General features: G+C 36.1%; 1 protein-coding gene across 22 annotated transcripts in view; it reads left to right on the top strand.

Moving 5' to 3' along the window:
• CADPS2 (calcium dependent secretion activator 2) overlaps positions 1-25,421 on the top strand; it is a 294,051-nt gene that overhangs the window by 115,942 nt on the left and 152,688 nt on the right. For 16 of the 22 annotated variants that reach the window (XM_048300706.1, XM_048300707.1, XM_048300708.1 and 13 more), the window contains exons 4-6: positions 4,472-4,552; positions 6,102-6,338; positions 10,500-10,621. In XM_048300706.1, coding sequence (XP_048156663.1) covers positions 4,472-4,552; positions 6,102-6,338; positions 10,500-10,621 — 440 coding nt within the window. Of the gene's footprint in view, positions 1-4,447; positions 4,553-6,101; positions 6,339-10,499; positions 10,622-25,421 lie in introns of all 22 variants that reach the window. The other 6 variants (XM_048300689.1, XM_048300693.1, XM_048300691.1 and 3 more) reach the window with 1 other exon arrangement.

Below are 25,421 nucleotides of genomic sequence, written 5' to 3'. Positions count from 1 at the left end.
TGAGTTGCACATTAACCAGATTTTTTCCAGTATACAATTTTTCTTTTGGACCAAAATACACTGCTACATTACAGCCTTGTAAATAATTTAAAACCAGAAAAAAAAACTTCAGTAGGAATCACAAAGTATGCCATCATTTTCCAACCTGTTGAAATACAGAAACGTTCATTTTTTCAGATGTATTTCTGTTCTGTGTTGTTCAGGCATCACAGTTTGTCAAGCAAGATAGCATGATGTTTCTGAATTGGAATTTTTAACTCTGATAAGTTTACAGTCTTTCTTAAATGAGCAGATAATCTGAGGAGCATTGACTTCATGCAGATTCAAGACAGGGCAGCACAACCTGAAGATGTGTCTGAATGCAGAGTGAGATTTAGGCTCTGGTAGTGGCTGCTTGTAGCTTGACTACTGCAAAGGTGATTTTTCAAAGGTTCATAATGTGACCAGAGTTGAGCTGATTTTCACAGTTGGGGTCCTGCTAAATTTCAGATCCTTACTTCAAAGCAAGATATTCCTTGAACTCCGTGACAAGAGGGTCACTACTTTTCCTATTATGGGTAAAGCAGGGTATTGTCTATTGTCTACCCTGGTCTCTTCAGAAGCAAGGGAGTGTTTTGGCTGAGATCATTAAAGCAGAAATTTGGAGTAGAAAACTTCAGTCTGTCTTTCAGAAGTGGACACTTACATAAGCAACTGAAATTTTCTTAATAAAAATTGTTGGGCAACTTGCATTTTGAGGATGTTCCCACTCCATCTCCAAAGATGATTGCCCCTTTCAGAGTGAGAAAAAATAAAAGCCACTTCAAGCATTAAGGAGTAAAAACATTTTTAAATTAATAGCTTGATGTCTGATGGTGGTAGGTTTATTTTAGAAAGCTGTTTTAATGTAACACCATTGGGGGAAAAAAGAGACGATGATCTGTCACTTTAAAAAAATATATAAAGTAACTTTTTATTCACCCAAGTCTAGTCACTCATAAGTACTGATTCTTCTGAAGAAGCTTTAAAAGCCATAATCATCTTTGCAGAAAGAAAAACTTACTCATACTTTTGCTCAGCTGGGAATCTGAATTAACTAGCCCTCAAAAGAGGAGTCCATGACTGTGCCTAGGTTTTACAAGTTGCCATTGCCATATGTGTGGCATTTAGGGGAAACATTGATTTGTTTGGTCAGGAATTCTAATGTATCTGATGTACTGAAAACAGGTCTCTGGTGTCTGTAGAGTGTTCTGTAGTGAGGTCCCCTGCTGCTAAAATACAAACTGGTTATGTGAGGTTTAAGTGGCATGGGAAGCATCTCTAGTGTTGGTGCCATCACTGAATAGCTATGCAATTACTATTGCAGCAAGCTGAAAAGCTTTTTATTAGATGAAATTTCAATGTACCCTCTTTTTCAATAATCTCTAAGGCTGTAACTTTTAAAAAACATTACTTCATATTTAAGAGTGGGAAGCATTATGTGTGATGCCCATGTAAATGTGAATTATTCTTGAAAGAAAAAGCAAATGAAACCTTTTTTACAAAGCCTCTATTTTAAATCCTTTCAAATTAGTGGTTTCTTTTAACCAAATTTCAATTGCAATACTGAGAAGAATCTGAGTAGCTGTTCTGCACTGTTACGTTTATGTTAATTTCTATGCAGTGTCATATGCTTTTCTAGTTTTTATTTAACAGTTTGAAAATTACTTTAATGGTTGTCATAACTCGATATCCACAGATGTCTTGGGTATGGATTTGATCCACAAATAAGGAATTGAGGAAAAGAGTACACTTGATGTTAATGATTGTCACTTCTCCCCACTCACATTATGGGTTCTATAAAGTGTCTCCCTATGTAAAAAAGTGGACACAGCTCAAAAATTCCAAGTACCGGTTGTATTTTCAGAATTTTCTCAATCCTTCTGCTGTTTTCACTTCATATTCAGTAGAAAAATAAACTATGATTGAGTACACATTCATAATCACTAAGTGCATTGCTTGCAAAGTTGTTTTTTCATGATTTTTTTTGAGTTTGGAATAAAAACAGGTAGAATGACCTCTCACAGAATGGGATATCAAGGTTACGGTTTTTCTGATTATTACTTCATTTTGTGTACTGCAAAAACAATAATATTGGCAGCTTTATTTCTTACTGAGACAGATGTGAATGACCTACCAGTCATTATTGCCTTGGCTTTTTTCTCTAAGTAAAGCAACTTTGCTTTTCACCTCCTCAGCTTCTTCCCATACTTTACAAAACATCATTACGAACAAACAGCAAACCCATTAGAATGTGTAAGTATTTCAGGAAGAAGACTGAAGTTTTAAAATAAGTAAGTAGGGAAATCACATTTTTAAGTACTCAAGTACAAAGATTTGATGGAAAGCAATGCAGAGTTAAGGAAAAAATAGTAAGATTTGCAAAACTAGGTTACATATTCGTTAACTTAAATGGTCATATTTTTTAAATGGAAAAATAGCTAAATATCAGTCTTTAAGTAAAATCTCTTACTTCTTCAAATGAGTTAATGATGAAGGCAGTCATTTAAGTTGTGCCTTGACACAGGAAAAGGTTATAGCTTTGTTCTGTTCTCCCACACCCTCCTTTTTGCAGAAATCAAAATTCAGTAATTGAAATTACCTTCAAGCAGATATTTTTCAAGCAATTACCTGTCATGGGATATATTATTAAAATAATTTTGACCTTCTCTTAGTCAAAAAAAGAAAAACAACGGTTTTTTTCATATTTGACAGGCTTTCATACTGAGTAAACAAAACTAATTACAAAAGTATGTGGTTATAGTACAAAGGAAAATAGAAATTAGAAATATTCTTGGTGACAAGTTCAGTATTATTCTTTTAAGAATACTGAAGAATACAAGCCTGGGAATTTATTTGGAATACTGTAATTGTGTTCTGAAAACCTAAAACATTTGCTTTCCTGAAGAACAGTCTTGCCATTTATGCTCACAGTCAAGTCGGGAGCAGATTTATTGGCAGGCTTAGTAGGAGAACCCTTCCAGCCTGGAACATGATCCATCTTCTACTCTCTGGTATAAAGTTGAGCTTCTTTTGTTCTCTTTCTTTCTGGTAGCCTGGATCAGTTCCTGCAAGGATCTTGTAAAATGCCAGATTGCACAGGTGGCAGATTCCACGTTCTGTTACCACTTCTGTACTAGCATTGAAACACTTTTCATCCTGTTGCTAAATGTGGTCAGATTTGCATTAAGCATATTGCTCTAATTGGCCTGTAAGCACTGGATAATGCATTTTTAATTGTTCTGGGGTTTTTTTTTTAATTGGAATGGCTAATTTTCATGAGCGCTTTGGCTTAAGAGGTATCAGATTTAACTGAAGAGCATTGTAAAGGAGGTGGTGTTATGTATTTGGCCCAATGCACTAACTAGCAGTCTCAGTGAAAAAACACTGAAAAATCCTTAGTTTAATGCAATGAATTATTTGTCAAATTAACTGTGTGTTCATTAGCTGGAGATCTCATTTAATTAAAGAACCAGTTTTTGCCAGTTTGCACCCCTAATCATTTTAAGATTTATTTTAGTCAAGAGTGATTCAGGTGTCCTTAAACCTTAGCTATACACTAAATGCACTAGAGTCGTTTCAACATGTCACATCATGTCTGTGTTTAGCCCTAGGGACAGAGAGCCCTCCATAGCAACTCTGTCTTTGTCCTTCTTTGGCAATTATTCAGGTAGGATGGCAAGGTGTGACTGATCTTTTCCAGATGTATCACTCTTTTTTCTTCTTAACCAGCTGTGGAGGTCCATGCACGGAGGTGAAGTCCCACCTCACCCCCCCTCCCCTCCACTGCCCTTAAAAAGTAAACAAGTGAAAAATGAGTTGGGGAATCTCATTTCTCTTGAGACCCAGCTGTTCCGTTGAGGTGAAGAGATGTGTCCTTCCCCTTTACCTCCCTGACAGAAGTTAGACATTTAGTCCTGACTTCTGTAGGTATGAAAATATTGGAAGGTCAAAAATTGGATTTGCCCTGATGTGAGCAGTTTGGCAATACTGGGAGAAAAGAACTTTGCAAGTGAAATAATACCATTCTTAGAAGGCACAGTCACACAGTTTTCTTTCCCTATACCTATATATGCCTATACAGGAACTCAGGGCACCAAAGAGTAAATTTCCTTGCAAACATTTTCTAAGCCAGTCTGTCATTCCAGTTTTCTGCTTCATGAAGAAATTATTTTAGCTGCTATTTTTATAGAGAAATAATACCTCGTCTATGTAGCCCGAGCATTATGACTGCAAGGGAGCACTGGTTACCCCTCAGAAACCCTGAGTGCTGTGACTAACTGGTGGCCATTATATTTCTTTCATCTTGGTAAGCCTCAAAGCTGTGTATTTGCTTAGTGTTTCACTGATTTTAGGATGAAAATTCATTTCTCTTGTTTTTTAGCTACATTGCTTGCTATAAAGTTAAAATATAGTGCGTTTCTCACAGTTGGATTTTTGTTCTCTATCCAAGTTGGATAATGGAGATGAGCAAGCAGCCCAGATAAGACGTGAACTAGATGGACGACTACAACTGGCAGAACAAATGGCAAGGGTATGTGTTTGCTTTCTTGTACCAAAAACATATCTTCATCTGAGATTGAGTGGGTTGATCCATAATGTGTGTTTCCTGTTTCTGATTCTAAAATTAAGCAGAAGATTGTTTGAGAACAGTCTGGCAGGTTCTTTCTGCTCTGAAGAATGTCTGTCAACTGGGGCAGGGAGAAAGCAAAACCTGGTTTTGAAAAGTCATATGCTGTGTGATCCTACATTTCCGTCAACAGCAAGTCCAATTTTCCTCATTTTTCACATTGGATGGAAAAAGCATCTTAACAAGAGAAAAGATCTTTTAACAACACAACAACAGTCTGTTTTATTTGTCTTCTGTGTCGGCATGTTATTATTTGAACGAACCTCACAGGATATAGTTGGTACAGTTTGAAAAACACTAAGGGTTTGGGGTTTTTTGCTAGGCAACCTTGAACCTTGGCCTGCATTTTTTAGTCTCTAACTATAAATTGTTTTTATTTGTAGGGTTTTTTTTAATATGTAATTTACTGGCTCTGTCATGCTGTGATGAGCCAGTCCACACGACTTGCTGCAGGAATTTTTGGTCACAGTCAGCTTGCTTGGTCTTTATTACTGAAACAAAATCAACTGTAAAGGATATAAAACATCTTATGATAGGCCTTATAACACATAATGATAAAAATTGTCTGGTTTAGGAGCAACGTGCCTGTCTTTGCAGACAATACATTGGGAGTGGTGTTTGTTTCTCATTTATATGTAAAACATATATTTTAGCATAATTTGCATTTTTGTTTAATCTTGAATGACACTCTCCCAAGCATCCAGTATTCAATATTTGGAGAAACTGTGCATAAAATTGACTCTGTATGTGTTCATATATGCACTATACGTCTACATATGTTTCTTTTTTGTGTTTATTGTTACAAACACAATATTTAAATAATATTGTCTAGCTTCTACAGAGGAAAAAAATTGATATTTATGCTATCTCTAATGTTTAAGAGAGAGATTACTATTTAAAATAAACCAGTGCATAGTAATTAAACATTACTTTCAAAAGGAATGACCCATTTTTAAAAATAAAGCTAAACAATGATAGCAATTTCTTGTCATGATTGTAGTTTATTAGCTTCATACTAGAAGCATGACTTTTTTTTGGTAACATGGGAAATAGAAGAAGTAACAAAACTATTAGTGGACAGGTCATTTTATAAATGTCAGTTTATAAAATATTGAAGGTAGCATTAAAGGTATATTATTAGTTACTATGCTTAAAACACCTGTAATTGGAAATAGTTAATGTGTGGATCTTCAACTTGGGTTTATGGTTAAATGATTCAGGGAGGTGTGCAAGGTTCCATTTGTACTTTATTTCTTCTTTTCAAAATTAACTGCATTTATGGGTCAGGATTAGCCTTTCCATTACTGTTTTGAAGACATAAAAATAGATAGACACTGAAATTATGACTTATTTATGTTTATTGTCCCTTAACCGAAACCAAGTCGGTAAATTAACATGACGTATAATGTGGGAAGTTTTTTTCCTCCCTAACTTTTAAAATATATTTTCCAAGGAAAGAAAATTCCCAAAATTTGTAGCAAGGGAAATGGAGAACATGTACATAGAAGAGTTGCGGTCTTCGGTGAATTTGCTGATGGCAAATTTGGAAAGTCTGCCAGTGTCTAAAGGTGGGCCAGAATTCAAACTGCAGAAGCTAAAGCGATCACAAAATTCTGCATTCTTGGACATAGGAGATGAAAATGAAGTTCAGCTGTCAAAGTCTGATGTGGTTCTCTCCTTCACGTTAGAGGTAATCACAGATTTCACTTGTTGATGGTTTAAATTGATAGAATATCTGCCTTGATATTTTTTTGTTATTAGTCCTTTCTTGGTAATTTTAAAATGTTATGGTAAAGAAGTAAATTATGCTTTGTATCTTTGGTAATTAGGATTTAGAATACAGCTGTACAGCGCATTTTCCTCTTGCAGCAGTAGTTGCTTTTGGGCCAACACAGCAGTGTGGGAAGTTGAATCCCCCACACAAATGTAACTTTAAATGAATTCCAGTTCATTATATAGCTAAGTATAATTTTAAATGTAATAATGAAACACTGTTGTTATCAGGAATGCATTTATAGAATTTTATAAACAAATAACATTTTCTCACTGGAAGCATTTAGAGAAAACACAGTGATTTTTCTTTACTGATGATCATACCAGTTTTTTATAAATTTCTGCATTTTCCTCCAGAAGCTATCTTGTGTTTCTGGGATTATGCAGGAAGTCTGGCCTGCAGGGATGCAGTCCTAATCCATACAGAGGTCAACTGACTTCATGAGGAAGCCAAAAATACATTTGGTTTTAAACAATTCTGATGACAATACAGAATCATAGAATGGTTTGGGTTGGAAGGGACCTTAAAGATCATCTGGTTCCAGCCCCCCTGCCATGGGCACCTTCCACTAGACATGATTGGTTAAAGCCCCGTCCAGCCTTGCCTTGAAGACTTCCAGCATCATAACTCAGGTCCAGTTCTACAAATGTGGATACCAAGAAATGCTTATTTCTCTTTCAATAATAATAGAATCAAAACATTATCACAGTGTGCATTGTGTATTTGTTGGTCAGAAGGTGCCACACTTGTGTAATGCACTTGAAGTGGCTTTAGCTTATTTAAGACAGCAGATAATGTTACACAATAAATATCTCAGTTGTTCAAGAGTTTAAAATAAATAAAAATTGCATATCTTTTGAACATTTTTTTTTCTGAAGTGAAACGAGCATCAGGTTTTTTATGTGTTGAAAAGTCAGATAATTTTTTCCCATGTCATCATTAAAGATGTATAATTAAAAACATCAAATATGGACAATGAAAAAGTTTCAATTCTTTGTCTAACAGAGAAATCCTACTATATGCAATTTTAATATTGCTAACTAATTATGTAAAAGCCCAACATCAGCTTTCAAAGAGTAGTAAGATCCATCATTCTGTATGCCAAAAAGTATTAGTTCATCAAGCATGTAAAACTGGAGTGCAGGCCTTAGCATTGAAGTACATGAGATGATTTATAACTCCTGTGCTGAATCCTGTGTCATGTCTGCCTCAAGGGGAATACCAAGCTTGGAATGGCCCATAAATAGCATTTACAAGAGGAGTTCTGAAGAATCTAAAAAGTACCTTAAAAATTTTGGCAATAATATTTCTGGTCTTCAAGAGAGTGTGCTTGGTGATAGATGTAAGAGGAAGAAAAGGCTTCTCTGTCCCTCTAGAGAGAACTATTACACACTAGAAATGATGTGATATTTAGAGGAAAAGCACAGTAAAAGTTTGAAACAATCATGAAAAGAGAAATTATGGGAGATACAATTTCTGGTAAATTCATAGCAGTTTTGCTTTGTTTATAGCCCCTCTGCTCTTCCACCAGAAATGCAAACTATTAGGTCAGGTGAACTAAGTTTTTTTTTTCTTTTTCGCCATCAGCAATGAAGAGATTTACTGCAAGATAAGTAATCTACAGTTCATCCTGTGCAAGGCAAGAATTAAAGTATTACTCTACATGTGATAGTTCTTAGTAGGGCAGATTTTCATTTTAAACATGGTAGTAACCACATAAGGTGACTCTCTTGTCAAACAGTACGTGCATATTTTGCTCTTGGGAAGCAAAATCTCAGAAGATGTAAGGGCAAAAGGAAACAGGAGAATTGATATTAATGAAGACTGAGATATGGAAGATGTGGTCTTTTTCTATGCAAATGGCCAACTAAGAAATGCTGTTGCATTTCCTTGAAGACAGAGTACTTCCTTTTTTGAAAATATGAGGTCAAATGTACACAATTTCACATTTTTTGAATAACACGTAAACATATACGTCACATCTTGTGTGGGGACTCAGTTGTAGGGTAACCACCAAAATCCCCATTTAGGGCTGCTGAACTGGCACATGAATGAATAGGAAATCTACATCATGTAGGACAGAGTGGAAGAACCCCAAAATTTCTAGATGGAGGTAAAGTGGCCAGAGTTCTTGCTGTCACTGCACGTTATTATTATAAACAGTGAAACTTGCTAGTAATATTAAGTGTTCTAGTGGGAGTGAACCTTGCTGACTAAGGTCAGAGACATCCCTGAGCATCACTGCAAGCAGCAGCCACTGTTTTTATAAGTTAGATGTTTCCTTAAATATCCTGTTTGTAGCAATCTAGAAAAAAATCAAAACCATAGTAGTAGGAGAAGACTTATTCATACTCTTCAGCTGTTAGACAGTTTCAAAAATAGACAAGCATTTAAGAAGCTGTTTATCAGCTAATGAGCTAGTACTTCCACTAGTGACAGTTTCTTTGGAAAGAATGAAATGCAACTTTTTTCCATTGCTGGAATCCAGAATTGCTACCAAAGAAAAATGTACTGTGCAATTAAGTTAGAAACTCAGGAAAAGCGGTATCAACATAAAAATGAATAAACAATAAGTCAGTATTCAGCAAGGTCATACATTTTGTATGTGGAAAGACCATGTAGGTGGTATTACCTAGAAGGATCTTTAGTGTTGTCTCTCAGCGATCTAACTACTTGAATTCCTGGACAACAATAGATGGAAAAGAGGGATAACTTGATCATTCTCCCTGAAATGCTGTTATTATTTATAAAGCATAATAGGCAGTGTTGATAATTTATGGGTAATATAAAAATGGTATAAATGATCAGTGGCTGTCATCTCACTGTAATATTTACAAACCAGCAATTTTGCAAAACATACAACTATTACTGAGGTTCTAGAATTTTTAAAGTACAAAGATTTACAGCTGGGGGTGAAGTCTGGTTAAATTTACTTGAATTGGAGCAAAGTGGCACATGTGCAAAGAAGTTTAATAGCAACATATTTTAGTAGTTGCTTGCTGACCTAAGAAACCAATAGCCTCTAATGAGACCAAAAGTAGTCATTACTTCTGGCACTTTTAAACAAATTAAACAAATATTGGTTTACATGTAAGGTTCAGTTGAGGACAGCATCTCTTTCTGATGGAGTACATTTTTCCCAGTTTCTTTGCATGGGCCCAAATGGACCTGGCAAGAAAAGCAGCTTTTCCAAAGAAAGCAGGGGAACCTGACTGTCTTCTCAAGTCTTCTAAATTAGAAACATCTGAAATGCAAAAATTCCAGTAAGTTCACACTGTGACAAGATTTATAAAAGGCAGAGAGCATTTAAAGTAGAGCTGCATTTGGCTTTTCTGAGCTAATGCAGAGTAGTCTAGAGGAGGTGAAAATCTATTGGATCTGCCAAGCTCGTAATTTCCCCGGTGAGGAAAACTTTCAGGGCACAGCTGGTAGCGGTGACTTTTCTTTTTCTCTTCTCCCCCTTCCCCATATGCATACTGAACCTGACTGCAAGTACTGCACTGGGAGAAGGAAAAGATGTGCATAGTGAGGTCAAAAAATTACAGGAGCTGATACCAGTGCTCTGACCTGCCTCTTGCTCAGCACAACAAAAAATCCCTTCTGAGGTTCAAGGGTTGCAACCTCCAGGGACACAGCACCATAATTTGCCTTTCTAGATATGGTCAGTGTACTTACTTGTTTACATTCAGACTTAGTAACCTATTTCTTCTATAAATATTCACTTAGATAACTGATTAAAATATACGTTTTCTCATGTATAAAGATTTAGAATTATATTCAGACATTAGCCTCAAATTCTACTATTGGCATTTAAATTATGATTGGAGTGAGTTTTTGGTCACTGTCCAAGTGAAAACAAAGCAAAAATTTCAATTCCTTCCAGATGTTGTTGAAAGTGGAAAAAGAAGATAAATTCAAAACTCTCCTCTGTCTGTTAAGATTTGAGTGAGTGCACTTTGGGACTTTGGGGATTTTTCCTTTTCTTTTCTATTTTTTTACCTTCATGGAACTTAGTACTGCAGTAACTGTGCTGTGTGATTTTTTCTGAAGGATAAACTATTTGCTTCTTTTCCTCAGATTGTTATAATGGAGGTACAAGGTTTAAAATCAGTCGCTCCCAATCGGATTGTCTACTGCACCATGGAAGTGGAAGGGGGCGAGAAGCTTCAGACAGACCAAGCGGAAGCTTCCAGGCCACAGTAAGCCACTCTGCTCTTGCTGCATCAGTATCTCTTTTCTGTCATGGGAGAACTTGTCTGATTTTCCTTATAATTTTTACAATTAGCTTAGTGCTAGGTTGTGTGAATTTTTTCCTAAGTAGTTATCTTGAATTCTCTCTGAACAGTTAAAATACAAATAATAGTTATTTAGGGTAAAGTAAGTACAAAGTGTGGATGCTGTCCAAATGAAAGCCATTGAATGTATGGGTGAGGAAAAGAACTAGAGACTGCATTCTCCAAAAATACAAACCTCTTGATAGATGTTAGCCTGAGGTGATTTTATGTATTCTAGGTTAATGTGCAGGTGGCCTTGTGGAGTGCAACTTGTACAACCTGAGGGAAATCAATACTCAGTAATCAGTCTTGACAAAGCTTGATCACCTGCTGAGCCTATTTCATTTTAAATTATAGGATCCACTTCTTTCAATTAATTTTTGATGGGGCGGTTAGCAAACTGACTTGGAGGGGGATAACATCATGCCATCTGTAGTTGAACCAGTTAGTGTAGCCGAGAGTAAGAAATTAAATTGGTTGATTTGTTTGACCTACACGCTGTCTTCAGACACTTTTCACTCTGTTAAAATGTCATTTGGAATCTTTTGTAGATAACTTTCCAGACAGAATGTTGGGGTTTTACTGGCACCACAGTGTGCCTTGTGAAAGACAATTTGAAAGTTACTGTTGTTACAATATGTCATAAAATATCTTCTATGGAATTGGTATGGTAGTTTCTCTTCCATTTGGACCACAAAGACTGAATTTTTTTAGGCAAAATTAGAAGCACAATTTTATCTGTCTCTTCTATGGTTGGGAGTAGAAGGAGATATAATTTGGTGGACTTCCTTCTAGCTGCAGCAAATTTCCTTGGCAAGTAAGCCAGGAACATATTCCAACAGCTTTGCAGAACACTTAAGTATGTGGGACAAGATGTGAAATTCATTTGTCATGGTCCCTGGCTGTGTTCCTTCTCCAGGGTATGGGAATGCTTATTCCCATTTCCATGTACTACGTGAAGGCCTTCTAAAAGGAACGACAATGCAAAAGACACCCAGATTTACACATTGAAGCAAGGTCGTAAATGGGTATTCAACATCATCTGCTTATTTTTTGACCTTTTGGGATGTTTTCTGGTGGCTCAGGGTCCCCTGAGACCCACAAGGCTTATTCATGGAGGGCACATCTCCAAACTGTCTTTTGTCTTCAAACCCGGAGTTGCTCTCATATTGTTCCCTGCAACATGTGCCTACAGCCTTTGCCTGCTGACACAGCCAAGGTTTTTGTTTCTTCTGATGGTGTGTTGCTCTTTTTCCTCACCCTTGAACTTGTTAGAGTCTGTTTTAAACACTTGGTTAACCTCTGATATCACTGGTGTGAGTATTTAAATTACCTAGAATGCACAAGTTTTTGAATTTTGGGCATGTTTATCTTCCTTTCAGAGAACAGTCTGTGGATGTTAAGGGTTTTGTTTTCCCTAGCTATTTCCAGATATGGTGAACAAAACATGAGAGGGATGGTTCACAATCAGTTCATGGCTTGCTTACTTACTTCATACTGCAGGTTAAGGTAAAGGCTGTAGAATCAATCAGAAGTGTATAGATGCATCAAGTAAAAGTTACAGATTAATTGATTTTCTTACTTGTAAAAGTAGAAGCTTTGGGAAAGGGAAGTTCCAGGAAAGATGGAGTCAATACAAGAACAACTGAAATGTTTGTAGGAAAAGGTGTAATGTTGGGACCTGCTCCAAGCTTGTAAACTGAGTTCATGAACTTCAGGCTCAAAAGGTATGAGTTGACTGAATATGAAAGACAGATTATGGGATATTCCATCTAAGTGATGTTGTACAAACTTATATGGATTTGTTTGGAAAAAATTATGCATCTTTAGAAGGTGGATTTTTGAGAGGTGCCCTGAACTGTACTCTGGAGGCACAGGAATGGGAGTTACTGGTGCTGTTGACCTGCTGTCCTGTAAAACAGTGTAACTTAAAGGGGCAAGGATTTTAGTGCTCTGAAAAGTATCTAGTTCTTGTGCTCCTCTGAGTTGTGCTGTTTTCCATTTCTGGCAAGAGTGATTATGAGACATTGGCATGCAGTATGATTATGAGCATTTAGAGACACAGCTCTTGAGCACAGATAGAGATATCGTTTGAGGCAATGGGGAGGATATTAAATTAGACAAGCATGAAATTAGCAAATTATGAGCAAACAGTAAGAAGATGGAGAAAGCTGCCTATGGAATGGGACATGCTTTCTTCCATAGTTTAGTTTTTCTGTTAGAGGCAAACCAGGTTTTCTTGGCAGTAGCGATATTGCTTTTATTGATTGGTGGCAGAGGCAACTAAGTGGGCTTAGCAGAGTTTAATCAGAAATTAAGCTGGTGGAAGAGCGCTGGTGGGCAAGCACAGCCAGACCATCTCTTTTCTGATACAGAAAAAACAGCTGTCAGATGCCCGGGGCTACTGCCTGCCTGCTTTGCCTGCTGCTGGAGCTGTCTTCTTACTTGTATAATTTTTAGTGCTGTCTTTCTGATACGAAGGAAAAGTATCAGTGAGGCTGGAGGAGATCATAACTTCAGATTTTATGTAGGATGTGCAGCTAGAAAAGGGTACCTAAGCTCACATACTAAGCATAGAATGAGACAGTGATGAAAAGTGAATGATTACCACCAGCCTGCTGTGGGAGACTGCTGTCAGGAGCTCCAAATCATGTGCTTGTCACACACATTTTTCTGTAGTCAGTTTATCATTTTGAACTGGTAGCTACATTTGTGAAAAAAAGCAGTATAAAGAATTATTTATGCCTATTTTTTTCATCTGTGAAACATCAGTGTATGCAGTGCAATGCTAGTACTCAGAAAATTCAAAAGCTTTGACAGGGGAAAGGAGAAAATGAGATACTCAGATGAATGTTTCAAAATGCCACTGCAAGCCAGTGTGATCTTAGAGGAGAGATTAATGGAAACATGAGCCAAGTGAACACTTAATTCACAATTTAACCACTATTCCAAAATGCTGAATATTTTCTCAATTATTTTTATAAATGTATGGAAGTATTCCTCTAAATCCCTGAGTGCCACCATAAGAGTAATAAGAAAATTAGAAGCAATATTCTTTCTTAAAGGGAAGATGCCTGATTCAAGTCCCTGGAAGGAGAGCACAGTTTTGATCAGTAATAAATATTTTCTGGTTTGTTAATGCATTTAACCCCTGCTTTCTCTCTTGTTGAAGAATAACTTTGTGAGTTTATGTTTAAGTGCTTCATTCTCTTCTTTAGCAAGCTAAATGAAGTACTGCTTGTATGTATCTTACTGAGTAACTAATGATCATTCTAAAATGCAAATGCTATAGAATAATGCAGTTTTACTGAGCTTATGTCTTGGACAGTTTTACAAACAGATGAGTTACACAGCTTCACATGCAAACCCTATAAAATTTTTATAACTGCCTGAAGTATTTCTCCATTCCTTCCAACTGTTTCCTGCCTTTTAGCCATGCTGACAATCCCTCCAACATAGCCTGTGACCTTTTCTACCAGAGATCAGTAAGCAGAGCCCTCAGAGGGCCCTTTTAGTTGTGTGAAGCTTTTCATAACTTTGTTGCCGTGATGCCACAGGGGGCCATCTGCAAAAATCTAGTGCTAATTTCATTTTTCAAATGTTACTGAAGTGGCCTTGTTTTTAGTCTTGTGAAGCCTAGCATCCACAATTTTTTCTTACTGATTTTTATTCATTCTGAATATTAAATAATGTGATTTCTTGAAAGTGTCATGTTTTAGGCATGAATAATCATGCCTAAAAATAAAAAATGGGAACATGCTGTCATTTAGTACTACACATGACATTCTCTTGTGAAATACAATAGGAAAAGATCATATCTTGATGCTGAGAAAACTTTTAATAGAGACAGGATATTCTTCATGTGAACAAAACAAATAAGATGATCATATTTTACTGCCAGTGATTGCAGAATCCTGTTAAAAGGGTTATTATATGTTAGAAGTATGTGAAGAATGTATGATTAAATGTGACTAGAGGAGGCAGGGAACCTGGGTCAGTGCTGCACAAATGGAGTAAATGCTGCTCACATTATTTTTATGCCATATTCTACCATCATTAATTCCGTAAAGTATTTGAAGTATGAGAACTTGTAGATACATTAAGTGAGGCTTGCATAGCAAAACTTCCATAGAGCAGTTTTTAAAAAAAGGAAAAAAAGGGCCTAATTTCTACAATTTAAAACTTTCATAAATGACATGTTCGCCCATGAAAAAAATAGTAGTTTTTTAATAGGATGTTTTAAGGATGTGGTCTAAGACAGCATTTCTGAAGGGAGAAAGTATGATAACATTTATAATATGACAGTCACGTTCCAAACATCAGAAAGTTTTCTTTCTTCATCTTCATCATAGTTCCTGCAACTGTCTAATCTTTTATTTTTGATTAAGGGAAACAAGGGGATAGTAACACTTAAAGCTGTCACCTAACTTGTGGTTGACAACACAGATGTACAGTGTGTAAGGAAAGCACACCTAATCTTCTTTTCCCATGTGCTGCTGCTCTCTGTCCGATAGATCTGCATAAATGAAGTTTGTTTCATTCAGTAATGCTTTAAATATACTGCTGGTTTTCTGAAGTCATTCCTCATATTGCTTTCCTGTGTAGGAATTCATGTTCTTGCTTTTGCACAAGGGAAAAGGTAGAATGAAAAAGTTGTACCTGCCTCATATTGCTTTGATTCTTAAATAGAAAATGAGAGAATATACACACAGGAAGAAAGGAGGGACAGAAACACAAGTTTTGGCTGATCAGAGAGGCAATAATCAAACTCATCTGTTTCTGGCAAGCTGACTAACTCTCCTTACATTTTGGGGTTTTTTTCTGTTCTTTGTCTGGGTGCCTTTTTTATTGAAATGAATATATTTACACATGGGAATTTTTATATGGGGATAATGAGACTGTATTTTCATGGTGCCTGATTTAACTGTGCTGAGCTTGCTGTTCATATGCTTCTTATTGTATCTTCTGAGGATAAATTCTCTTTAGGATTTAGCTTCTTGATCAGGGTCTTTTACTTTCACCTGTTCTTTTAACTGTTACCTTTGAAAGATTTTTGCTTGAAGGTAGGTGTAGCAAAATCTGTTGTTGATCTCACAGAGGATAACAAAGTAGTTCTTCCTACTTTTGGCATACAGAGTTATTTTCTTTAAGACATAAATACATTTTAGACAACATGTACAAAAACAAGGTTATATGTTAGAGATCCTCTGTGTATTTTTATGAGGATCATTTCACAGGCTAAAGCTTGAGAGACATAATTATGTTGATGTACACAATGCTGAAAACTTGGTCAAGATGAGCATGATCCTTTAATAGTATTTTGGAATTTTAGGGCGACAAGTGGGTATCATGACAGGAAACTAAGTGTGTCTGTTTTCATAAACAAGGCTTGACTGAGTTGTGTTATCATTTTCTCTGAGATTCATCTTTATTTCTCTAAAGGATAAATTCCATCATGGTGTTCGTCTCGTCATATGTCAGTATGTGTTTCTTTTTGGAGCAATTCACGAAATAGGGTGGAAGAAACTATCTTTCAAAAAATTGGGTGCTGTGATTAAATACCATATATGTTGATTATCCAGCTGTTAAGAGGCAAAAAAAGAAATTAACAGTAGGAAATGATCTGATGTTTCCTTGGTTCTGCAAAGAAAATGATGGAGAAGAAAAAGAATATGCATTTATCCCAGCCTATGTTCTGGATTAATGATGGAAGAGTTTCACAGAAGAAATACGAATTCAGCTGAAAATACACTTGATAGTTTTATTCACTTGGTGCCTTGGTGCTATGTTCTGTCATTGATTACTATTTTATATTGTCTAAGAAATTTTTCATCTCTTATTGCAGAGAAATACGAATTTCATACCGAGTCTTAATATTAAAAGACATTTGAAACTCCACTGGATAATAACCTGAGCAACCTAACTTTAACTGTTCTTGCTCTGCACAGGGTTTGAACTAGATGACCTCCAGAGGTTCCTTTCAGCCTAAATTTTATGGTGATTCTATGATTAGCTCCCAAAATATTCTAAGTCTAAGGGACTTGTGAAAACCACTACTGTTAGAAGGGAATATTCAGTTTTCAGATAAAGAAGCGTAGCATGGAAGAAATTGGGATGAAAGGAGATAATTAAGGCTGGTTGTATTCCCTGCTCTATTTGGATAGTTAACAATGAACATAATCCTTATGTCACCAAGGCATATGTTAAGGTATAAAATATATATATACCCTATATAATACATATATAGAGAGTATTAACCCTCCTCATCTAGTGGCACCACTGGAAAGAATAGCTGCGTATCTGTCTTCTTTTAAAATGTAGTATTACATTACATGTCTCCTGCAAGACTGAAACCAGTTTTATTTCACAGTGCATTTTGGAAGTCTTTGGGTTTGAAGATGCATGTCCCACCCATGCCTTTCACTATAACAATCAGAGCTTGGAGGAAGGCTGGTTACACACTGCTTAATGCACAAGTTGTATCTGTTTCCATGCTCATTCCCACCTGATCCACAACAAATGCAGTATCTGGCAGACAGATACAACACTGTGCTAAAGCATATACAGATGTGTGATCCAGCTTAAAACTGGAAGCCATTTGGCTATGAATAACGTGGTGGAGCCAAAGCTAATTAAATCTTGCTTATAAGCAAAACAGTTTTGATCAGGCTAAGCCTTATTCTAATATAGCTACCTGGCCTCTGGCTGGGTCAAGCTGAAGGCAAAGGCAGCCTGTAAAGTATCTTCTAGAGGGATGTGGTCTGTCTGTCAAATAAAAGGTGGGGTTGAGAAGCATTACCTCAAATTTTACCTCCAATCTCCTCCTGGAATATTTTGGTAGAGTGAATTTGAAATTTGTGTTTCAGAGTGGTTTGCACCTGTCTTATCTTTGAGAGGCTTAATTATTGTTTGTGGGCAATAGTTGGCATGAGAAAATTCCTTTGGATTCTTCTTAAATTTTGGTATGACCTAAATGCCCTATTTTGCATTTTAAAAGTACCCTATTCTTTTATCTTGGTTTGAAGAGACCTTTCAAAGATTTGCTTATTATATGTCTTGTAAGCAATGTGACACAGGTACATTCAAAGTAATTGCTAAAAATTTTACTAGATATAGTGTTTGAATTGGAACAAATTTTACAGCCTAATTTAATTTAATTTAGGGTTGTTTTTTTGGTAAAGATAAATCTTGAAAAAAAGGATTTGAAAGAAAGAAGTTTCTGCTTTTGAGTCCTGTTCAGGCTAAGGATACTTTATACATCCCAAGTGCTCATGACATTCAGAAAGCTGTTTTTCACCCCACTATGGGCACTCTTCTTTGCTGTCACTTTGTTAGCATGTTCATTGATCCTCAGAAGTGTCAAGAGGTCCAGTACTTTCAGAATACAGAATAGTCCACTGAACAGATGAAGAAAATATATTTAGAGATCCTGAAATTTCTTAATAACTACACATCATTTAAGGTGTGAGTCTGCAGGTTAGTGTGCCTATTTGAAAGCAATACCAGCAGGTTGAGAGTAGGAGGACAGCAAAAACAAAGGCAGGGTAGTGTGGAAAGCTGATAAGAGCAGTAGGACTCAGAGCAGTAAAAGGAGTTTCAGAATAAAACACACCTACTGGTCGTATGCCGGCTATAATACTGATGTTTTCTGATTTGATTCCTGGCTCTTCCCTGATAGACCCTGCGGGCTCAGATAGGTCAGTGGTTTGTGATTAATTTTCCCCCATCTTTAGACTGACATGACAGCATATACCTGCTTATTCAAAGTACAATGAGTTTATCAATGTTTGTACAAGGTTTTTGAAGGTTTGAAGTGCCACAGAAACACAAAGTAACATGAAGAAATAGGGGTTACAACTTTTAACAGTGTTGTGATGGATTCATAATTATCTTTTTCAAGGAAAAAGTGAAATAAATATGCATATAGAAATTTCGAGAGCATAAATGACCATGTCTTGCCTTTGTGTCCATCACCAGTCTCTAGGTGGGTTTGAACCTTGGAGGTAATGCCTCTCATGAATTGTTCACTTAATATGTATCAGTGGTTGCCATCACCTGGTAGTGTGTCAGTCTAGATACATACCCGTGAAAATTTTCACCCTGGCTTGTCTTGGTTGCCTGTATTGAAAGTGAGATGTGAAAGCAGGACTAATAATTTATTCATACTGTTTTATGTTTGTAATGACATTACTTGTCATAATAGCATTCTGTACTGTTAGAGTGCACTTTTCTCCTTTTCAGTGTAGGAAGCCTAAATGAGTGTTTTTACTTAGTTGCTTATTACGCACTGAACCCCTCTTCTGGTTTGCCTTTCTGGTTTCTATGAGATACCTTTTTGTTTTAAAGGAAAACTGCTCAGAGTTTTGTTGTGGTTTTTTTACAAGTAATTTTTTTCATGTATTAATAATTTTTTATGCTTAAAAATAAATACATGGTTGTCTGTAGATCATTGTTACCTCTGAGATAAATAGTAATTTTGAGCTCTGTTAATTCCTTTATTTAAAAGTTGTTATTTTACCAAAAGCAAATCCTGAAAAAATGTGCATATTATCAGATTATTCTTTTTTTCCTGTCATATTAGTCTAGTTGTATAAAGGAGCTTTACAATATAGCATATCGATCAAAACACTGTATCCTTGCTGTTGCTGAAGTAAGGATACAATTTGGAGCTTTCTGTTCCTTGAGAAAAAAGTTCCAAGAAGGGATTCCTGTTGTTCTGTAACAGTCACCCTAAAACCCCTTAATTTTGCTGCTGAATCCACAGAAAAAGAAAAAATTACCCAAACCTTTTTTTTTTTTTGAGTGACTATGCTAGATAGTGACTCAACAATGAGTTCAGAAATTAAATGGTGGTCTGCTTAGTGTGTGCAGCTACAGGTGCTGAACACAAATTTCCTGTAAGGGAAGTGCTGAAGAGATGGTTTGTTAGTCTGCATTTCAAACCATTAGTGTGTCGGCTCTAAAGTTCCCATATAGACAGAAATAAATGATAAATGGTAAAACACAATAGTGTAGACTTGGCTTAGGTGGACTCAAAGGTGACCTTTAAAGGTCATTGCATGACTTTTCCATGCATATACCAAGACTTACCTTTTTTCTGTACTTTCCCTTCCTCCTGTCACTCATCTCTGTAGAACAAATTATTTTTCTCCTATCTATATTTTGTAGCTTTAGGAATGTTTTGATGGGAATCTCAGGGACCATTGTCATGCTCTTTCAATAGCTGACAGCCCATTAGATAGTAGCTAAATAGGGAAAGTATTTATGCAAAGTATCAGTGTTTCTTTGATAGGGATTGTGAAACAATGCATTTGTAATTCTCAAGATTTGCACATAAAATGGTGGAATCACAGTAACACAGGGAAGAAGAGAGTCAAGAAAGATTAGCTGAGATCAGTGATGAAAGGCCAAGACACAAAACCAACCTCATGGTTCAGTTTGCCTGAGCATAGGACTTGTCTGTGCTACTACTGTGAAAGGATGTTATGATTTGTTTAGAACTTCCTTTATGCTTTGCTTTTCAGTTGCAGTTTAATGTGCTTGCTCTGAGCGAGGAAATTATGCTCTTCGTTCTTCCATTAAAATAAATGAGTAATTCTAAAATAGAGAAATAAAAAAATATTTCCCAAGGAAAACATTTACAATGCAAATCCCATTATAAGCATTATAGAAAGGTACAAGCATACAAGCTCTTTCCCTTGTGGTTCTAAACTTTAATTCCAGATCTCACTGATGTACTGGAGAATGCACACATAAATAAATTAATATATATATATATGTATAAATAGTGGTTGTAATGTTGCATATAAGGAGTAATCTCTACCCTATCAAATCCTTAGTGTTGCATAATAAACTTCTGTTGCATGTGCAGTAACTTGCAACATCCCTTTTCAAAGGAAGAAGCTGCAATGTTCATATTATTTGGTACAGTGGTCAAAAGAAAAAATAAACATGCTTTTGGGTTGTATGAGATGTCTGTTAGAGTTAAATCTATGTTTTCTAGTGTAGCATCCTGGTGTCAATCATTAACAAATGGCTGGGTATTTTTGTGCTCCTAAGAGAAAATGAAATGTTTATGATATTTTTCCAAGTATCAGTGGGGAAGAACTAGTAGCAATTAGCACCAACTAATACTCTCTTCAGGAGTCTCAGTAAAACCACCATAATCAAATAAGTATGGATTTAACTCTATTTTTGTTTGGCTGAGTGGAGCCTCCTCGTCAAATTATAGATTTATTGTCAGATTGGTGTGGGGTGACTTGCACTGCTGGTACAGCACCTGGCTCGTGGTCTCACATTTTCTCTCTCTCTGTATCCGTGCAGTTGGATGTAGTGATATGCAACACTTCATGAATTCCACATTCACACAATCCTTCACTAATAACAGAAGGTTTGTCAGACATGGGTTTGAAGTATTTTAATGCATCAGTGTAGTTGGATGTGTCAGGAGGTGCTGAACCTCCTCTGTCCTTTAGTTTCCTGGCCTTTCATCTCACAACTTGCGTTGTGAGTATGGTTTCTACTCTGAGGGTTATAAATACCTGGTTTTGTACAGTTAAAGTTTGTTTCTAAACAAAGTAGAAACAGCAGAGTTGGTATCTTGAAATAGTTGAAACACAAAGATATTGCAGAGACCTCAACATTGTATTTCCAGTCCATCTCCAAGATGTGCAAAGATGAAGTGCTGGTAAATCTCTTACTCCTGTGGAGCAGTAAGATGCCTAACAAACTGGCTTGGGTGAGTCTTCCTGCTCATTCCAGCTCATGTCCACATCCCTGTTTGGATAGCAAATAAGAAAACTCTTCCAGAAGGCCTCTTAAGATAGTTTAATTAATAGTTAAGAAACACGTTGCAGTTATGAAGAAGACTTAAGAATCAAACCCAGAAAGATGGCACCAAGGAAACCAATACACTCTGGTAGTGGTTTCAAAAATGAGGTTTCCTTATTGCTGAGGACAAAAAATGGTGTAAAAATTCTGTAGAGTTAATATTTTATCAGAAATAAAGTATTCCAATAATAAGGGCTAAAATAAAAGTCTGGATCTTCGCTTAGAATAATAAATTTTATTACATTCGCTCCCATGATCTCATTAAAAAAGTTTTGACTAACAGATACCATAAGTTAAATGAAACCCGAGAGAAATTTGCTGCTGTTTCCAGTGTATGAAATGTGTTCCAAACTGAAGTAGAAAAATAAATTCACTTAGAGGGGTTTCTGTGACACAATGATAAATCTTTAGCTGAAATAAACATTCACCTTCTTCCTGGAAGTAGGTACTTTTGCAGTGAAGGGAAATAAACTTTGGCAATAGATTTTATTACTAATTACTGTATCAGCCCACATACCTCTGACAGCAGCAGAGAAATATGGTGAAAAGACTGTGGCTTGTGGTTAAAGATGAACAAACATCAAATCACTGCAGTTTCTATAGTAAAGAGAATGAGTAGGTAAAAGCAGAAAAATTATGTAAACAAAGGAAAATTATATGGCAAAATGAGAGCCTGAAGAGGCAAAATTAGGGGTTTTTTTCAGACTTAAATTTGGTAGCTTTAGAGGTGTCCATTATGCTACATGGGCTGCCGTTGACAGTGCTGTGAGGACACTGCAGCAGTTAGTGCTGAAGTTATTGTTACTTTTTCTAGCAAGATTTAAAAAAACAAACAAACAAACAACCATGCTATAATGGTAGTTATTTAGCTTAATATAAATATTGCATGGATCCATACTTGTTTTGTCTAAAATTTTGCACTTCCCGTCTGGACACTTTCAGCACCAAAATTTTTCACATTAACAAAAGTCATTGGACCAATACTCAAAAATCAATGGCTCCTCCAAAGGTGTGGAGGTGATTTATTTTTTGTTTCCATTGCTTGCATACGTTTGATAGTTAAAACATATGCTATTACAAATATGAAGCATTGCATTTTTCTTTGTAGTTAAGTTTTACTAAAAATACACTGTTTGTAAATAACAATTTCAGAAGATAGATGAATTAGTTTGCTTGTTCTTCCTTCTCATCCTTCCTTCCATCCTTCCTTCAGGAGCTCCATAGCAAAGCAAGCTTTAAATAAATTATCTGCAATATACTTTGACTCAATATCAAAATGGCACAAAGGAATTGCATCTCTTTTCACAGAAAACCAGGTTTCGACCTACAGGTTCACCTGCATGAAAAGTAAAAGTCAGCTGTAAGATTTATTTTCATGCAGAAAATATTTCAGTTATTGATGTTGAAAGTTAAAATATAAAGAAGAGCAACTTTTCTTTATTTGGCATTCATGTTCTGGAGACCACATTGTCGGTTCCTATTTAATACAGAAAGTAGTTTGATTAAACAATTTAAAAGTTTTTGTCTTACGAACTAATATGAACAATCTTTTGTATATTGGTTGACTTCAATGTCTGTGGTTCAGAAACAAAAACATTTCTGGGAAGTACTGTATTTTCTGTAGAAAAAATATCAGATTGCAACTCCAAACTTAAAAGAAAAACATCAATTTGTCTGACCTATACCTAGCAGCTTAGCTGCTAAATTTAAAGGAGTTGTTCTGCTAAAATATACACTCCAGAGAGATTAAGCAAATGTGAGAACCAGAAATATTAATGCTTTAATCGGTGTCAAAAAATGCATTTGACAGACTACAAATGTGTTTTGGAAGAAAAATAATTAAATTTTTGAGAAAAAAAGTGGATGTAATTGTACTAGCACATAAAATCTATAAGTTGAAAAAGAAATTGCAGTAATGGTGATCAAGATTCGCATCATGATAATTACAGTATTGATTCCATGAATTACTAGGTAATTAAAATCCACCATTAAACTCACCAGCTCTTTGAACAGGTATATAGATCTAGAATAAACACCCAAAAGTATGGAAAAAATTGATGGAATTTTACAGTGGAAATAAGAAGTGATTCAGTAAAATCTTATTTATTGGATAGGAAGGCTATATTTACAATCTTGTCATTATAGGTAAGACTGATCTAATTTAATTACACAGTTCTTAGTCACAGATGATGATGGGACAATACCTTATTCAAAGTTATTGTTTGCATGTACATTGTAATAAATTTTAAATTGATCTGTATGCTGAAAATCTGATGTCATTTTTTATCCTCTCAAATACAGAAGCTGAAAGTATGATATCCATTTAAATGGAATTTGGTTGAAATGAAGTATTATTCATAAACAGGAAGAATAAACAAATCATTGATTTGTTGACTGGAGTCGTACTAGGTGTCATAAAAGAAATAGCCAGGGGAGAAAATAAAGTTGAAATCTGTCAGATCTTGAGCACCTATATAATTTCAGAACAGTAAAGAGTATTTCAAAATAGGCTGGCTTGTGTACACCTGCACGCTTTACTCGTTCTATCCCTTATTTTGGGTCGTCCTTAATAAATGCTGAGTTCCTGGTATCTTGTTACATTCATGGCACAACCTTTACAGATCAGAATTTTATTTCTAACAGAACTGAAGTTTATTAGGAGGTGATGACAGTGCAAACTACAGCCAGAAAGGCCATTCTTATTGTTACACCTCATTTCATACCGACAAAATGAAAAATTCAAATTGCAAATTGTTATTAGCATGAACATTCATATGGGTTAGACTACAGGTGGGAGTTTTGATTAGGCTGTCATTTCTGACTTCTGCTTCAGTTGTTGCCTGATGTATTAATAGTATGCATGATACCATTATGTGCTTTTAAATGTACAGCATGTAGATGAACTCAATCTATCTAGATAAACTCAATTTGTCTGGATTATTGGTCTCTTATGTTCTTTCTTGGAAGGAGCAAACTAAAATGAACATGATACCACTATTTTGGCTGCTGGTTTCAAATGGTATGAATTGATACCTCTGCAACAACACAAAGCCTCAAAGAAACAGGACTTGTGTTCCAGTAATACACAAGGAACAAAAAGATGAGCTGTGTGTACTTTGCTGTTACATTGGCAGACAGGAACATCAGATGGCCACAATTAAGTGTGATAGTAAAGGATAGAATCTTGGATTTGCCTTTTCTAACAGAACATGATTTCTCATGAACTCTTTCATGAGGAATGATAGTAAAACCTAAAGTCCATAAAATCTGTGATCATCTGCTCTTCCAGATAAGTCACTTTCAAATACATGTCCCTAAGAGGCTATGAGAGTCAGTTGAAGTCCTAATCATCCAGGAGCATGCAGATCAGTGCATGGAATATTTCTACCATAAACATTAAGCTTTAAGAATTGATTCAGACCATTCTTGTTCAGCCCAGGATTTTCACTTACTGCTGCAGATGAAACAGGGGATGGGAGAAAGATGTCAGTCAAGGCTGGTAATCAGATTCAATGTTAAAGGTGATTCCTAGTACTACGTGAGTGCCAACAGATCCAACAGATGGATGACCCCATGTTACTCCCATTCTCATCAGTATCTCACTGTGCATCTAAATTGAAAAAGGAGCAAATTCTTTCAGGCTCCCTGGGCAAGGCTCATGTGTGCCCCATCCCTGCCTGCTGTGTCCTGCAGAGATGGAGTCTGGGTCGCCAAAGAAAGCTGCACCACATTCCAGGAAGTTCTTTGAACCTGATGCTAGGGTGCTCAAACCCCAGCAATTGTTGAAGCACACACCTACTGCTCAGCTTGCAGAAGCTGAGTTGCTGCAAGTGATGTTCACTTCATTGAACAGGCTGGGTCTCTTCCCTTCAGTCAGCGAGACCACTTATTTCTC

Source organism: Corvus hawaiiensis, chromosome 4 (assembly GCF_020740725.1).
Source record: "Corvus hawaiiensis isolate bCorHaw1 chromosome 4, bCorHaw1.pri.cur, whole genome shotgun sequence".
NCBI lineage: Eukaryota > Metazoa > Chordata > Aves > Passeriformes > Corvidae > Corvus > Corvus hawaiiensis.
This window is presented reverse-complemented; position numbering and strand designations above follow the sequence as displayed.